The 3,242-nt window shown below is 49.0% G+C and overlaps 1 protein-coding gene across 1 annotated transcript in view; it reads left to right on the forward strand.

Annotated features, from left to right (window-relative positions):
• Nt5e (5'-nucleotidase ecto) overlaps window positions 1-3,242 on the forward strand; it is a 44,364-nt gene that overhangs the window by 20,907 nt on the left and 20,215 nt on the right. Inside the window, exon 2 of the mRNA XM_021207594.2 lies at window positions 918-1,140. Coding sequence (XP_021063253.1) covers window positions 918-1,140 — 223 coding nt within the window. The remainder of the gene's footprint in view (window positions 1-917; window positions 1,141-3,242) is intronic.

A 3,242-nucleotide genomic window follows, 5' to 3' on the forward strand; every position in this document is an offset into this window, starting at 1 on the left:
ATGTTACTTACTGGCTTGCTCAGCCTGCTCTCTTATAGAACCAAGACTACCAGCCCAGAGATGGCACCACCCACAAGGGGACCTCCCTGCTTAATTGCTAATTGAGAAAAATGCCTCACAGCTGGATCTCGTGGAGGCATTTCCCCAACTGAAGCTCCTTTCTCTGGGATAACGCCAGCTGTGTCAAGTTGACACAAAACTAGCCAGTACACCTATATAAAAGGCATCTTGTCCCTCTGTCTGCAACCTTCACAACCAACCTTGTTGATTGTGCTGAAATTCTTGATTCTCGGCTGGTCCTCCAGACTCCAAAGCAAGGGACTTCTTTCTCTTTCCACCTTCCCAGAATGTTCTCATGCTTTCTGTCCTGCTTGGGGTACAGGGGCGATCTGGGGCTGAGCAGAGCAGGAAGCCAATGCCCACTCTAACAGAGACTTCTGTCAGTCCTGATTCACCTGGAAGAACTGGAGAAGTCCTTGAGTAGAGCAGTTGTGAGGACTAGAGACATGACCCAAGGGAAGCAAGGAAAGGGGGTTCTGGGGGTGTCTGCATTCTGGTCCGGGTCTGACCTGTGGGCTAACTCCCGAAAACAATGGGAACGAGCTGGGTAGGGACTGGTAAAGGTGGTCTGTGAGCCATCTGGCTGGAAGGGGTGGGACAGGGATTTCCACCCACAGTGTGTGCTGCGGGTGCTGCAAATGCACACACTCACAGCAACTTCACTGGATGAGGCGCCCAGGGCCACAATGCTGTACCTACCTGTGATCTACATGTCTCTGGACTCAGCCCAAGGGCCCTCTTTGGAGATAAGGAGTAAAGATCTCATAGAGCCCAGGGCTAACACGATATACTTTAAAATATGCTTTTATTGGAAAATTCTGGATACTTAATTTTTTTTTCTTTTCTGTTTTACTTAGGCACTGGGAAATCATGAATTTGATAATGGTGTGGAAGGACTGATTGATCCCCTCCTCAGAAATGTCAAATTTCCAATTCTGAGTGCAAACATTAAGGCACGGGAGCCTCTAGCACATCAGATATCTGGACTTTATAAGCCATCTAAACGTCTCTCTGTTGGCGGTGAGGTTGTGGGGATTGTTGGATACACTTCAAAGGAAACCCCCTTCCTCTCGAATCCAGGTACCTTCTACTTTCCCGGTCCTTACAGCTTGGGAATAGATGTGGGAAAGCTTGGACAGCCATGTTTTTATGGTCTGTGGCAGATGAAGGATGGTGATTAGTAAGCCAAGGTGGCAGATTCTGTGTTGTTCTCAGTTACCCTCTGAAGGGCATCGCTGTTTCTGCTCGGTGAACTTCTTTGTTGACTAAACAGTGTCTCTGTTTAATTCCGTGTGTTCAAAATTGTAAGTGAAGCCCGGCACAAGCAGCTCCCAGAGATCTCTGGTCCCCAATAAAACAGTTTTCCTAGTTGTGCTCGGAGCACGCACACATGAATAACATCAATTCCTAGCACATTTAGTTTGAAATCCCCCACCCCTGCTGTGTGCGTGCGTGCATTCTAAAATATATCCCATGAGAACTGTACATGTGGCATCCAGACCTGAAGCATTTCTCAGAACTGTATTGTTGCTGGACAGGATCCCAAGGAGAGGATAGCAAAATTCTGTCCACACCCTTCCTCCCGGCCCCACCCCCTCCCATCCCCCCTCACCGGCCCCAGCCCCGCCCCCTCCCCGGGATGCTCTGTGCCTCACGCTGTTCTAGCCGCTAGAAATGCCAATCAAGAAGTCTGTTTCTCCCTGTGCTCACATATTCAGTGAGAGAATAAATAAATGAGGCTGTGTCAGAAGGTAGAGTGAAGAGGAATGAGACAGGAGGGGAAGAGGCTGCATAGCAGGAGGAGGGGTCCATCTTGCTATTTTAGAGGAATGCTCCAGGAAGGCTGATAGAAAAGGGGGCAGTGATGGTTAGTATGAATGGTCAACATCTCAAGAGTCACCTAGGAATGCTTGTGAGGTGTCTTAATTAAGGTGGGACAATCCACCATAAAGAAAGATGGCACCATCCCCTAGGGTTGGGTCCTGGGTTGCATATAAGGACAAGCTCTTATGACTCTCTGCTTTCTAACCGTGGATGTCATGTGACCAGCTGCTTCAAGCTTCTGCCACCAGGACTTCCCCCACAAGTGATGGACTGTACCTCAAACTCTGAGCCAACCTAAGCTCTTTCCCCTGTAAGTTGTTTGTGTCTGGATATTTTATCACAGCAATAAGAAAAGAAAGCAAGACAAGGACTCAGCGCTAAGGGCTATCTATGGAGCCCCAAGCTTATTGGGGTTACAGACAAGAATCAGATCGTCCCTGGCGTTCCTGTGACAGACAACGGTAGCGGAGCATTGACGTTTTCAGTGCAGACTTAAGCTACTTCAGCCCTGGCAAGCCAGCTGCTAACTTCTCAGCAGCTCTTCTGCAGCCTCCATGACCACAGAGCTTTCATGCTGGGATTTATCGTCCATACTTTGCATCTGCGGAGTTAGCATGGAGTCAGGACTCAGTAGTTCGATCAGGGAAGTGGAACCCTGCGCATGAATGGTCCATGGCTGTGTCTCCGATAGTCTGCTGTTTGGAGAAACTCTTGATTTTTAAACTGGGCTTTGCAGACTTCCCTCTTGAAACCTCTTTATGAGACTTTTGCATTTGGGACACTTCCGTTTTAGTGCCGGTTCTTAGAAACTAGCCTGGGAGCATCTAGGCCAACTGGAGGACTATCTTGCCATAGAGTGCTGGGTGAGACTTCAGGACAGCACGTCGGTGGTCCCCTCGTGACCACCGAAGACATAATGACTTGCCAAGTGTGGGCTCCAGGCTGGGAGGCCTGGTTCATGTCTCAGCATAGGATTCCCAGGGGCTATGTTACCCAGAGCCCAAGGCACTCCTTGTTAGCACTGGGTGAGCTCCATGAGGTTTGCTCCCCTTCCCAGGGCAGGTCATGTTTAGATGAGGCCTCTATGATGCAATGCAGCAATCAGTTCTACTCTAACGCTGCCACCCCCTGACTGTAAGTGAGCAGTTATCATCTGCCAGGCTAAAATTTCAGGGGCCAGCAAGATGGCTCTGGGGGAAGCTGGAAAGAACCCAGATGTCCCTCAATAGAGGAATGGATACAGAAACTGTGGTACATTCACACAATGGAGTACTACTCAGCTATTAAAAACAATGAATTTATGAAATTCTTGGGCAAATGGATGTATCTGGAGGATATCATCCTGAGTGAGGTAACCC

The sequence above is a fragment of the Mus pahari genome, chromosome 10, assembly GCF_900095145.1.
Source record: "Mus pahari chromosome 10, PAHARI_EIJ_v1.1, whole genome shotgun sequence".
Taxonomy (NCBI): Eukaryota; Metazoa; Chordata; class Mammalia; order Rodentia; family Muridae; genus Mus; species Mus pahari.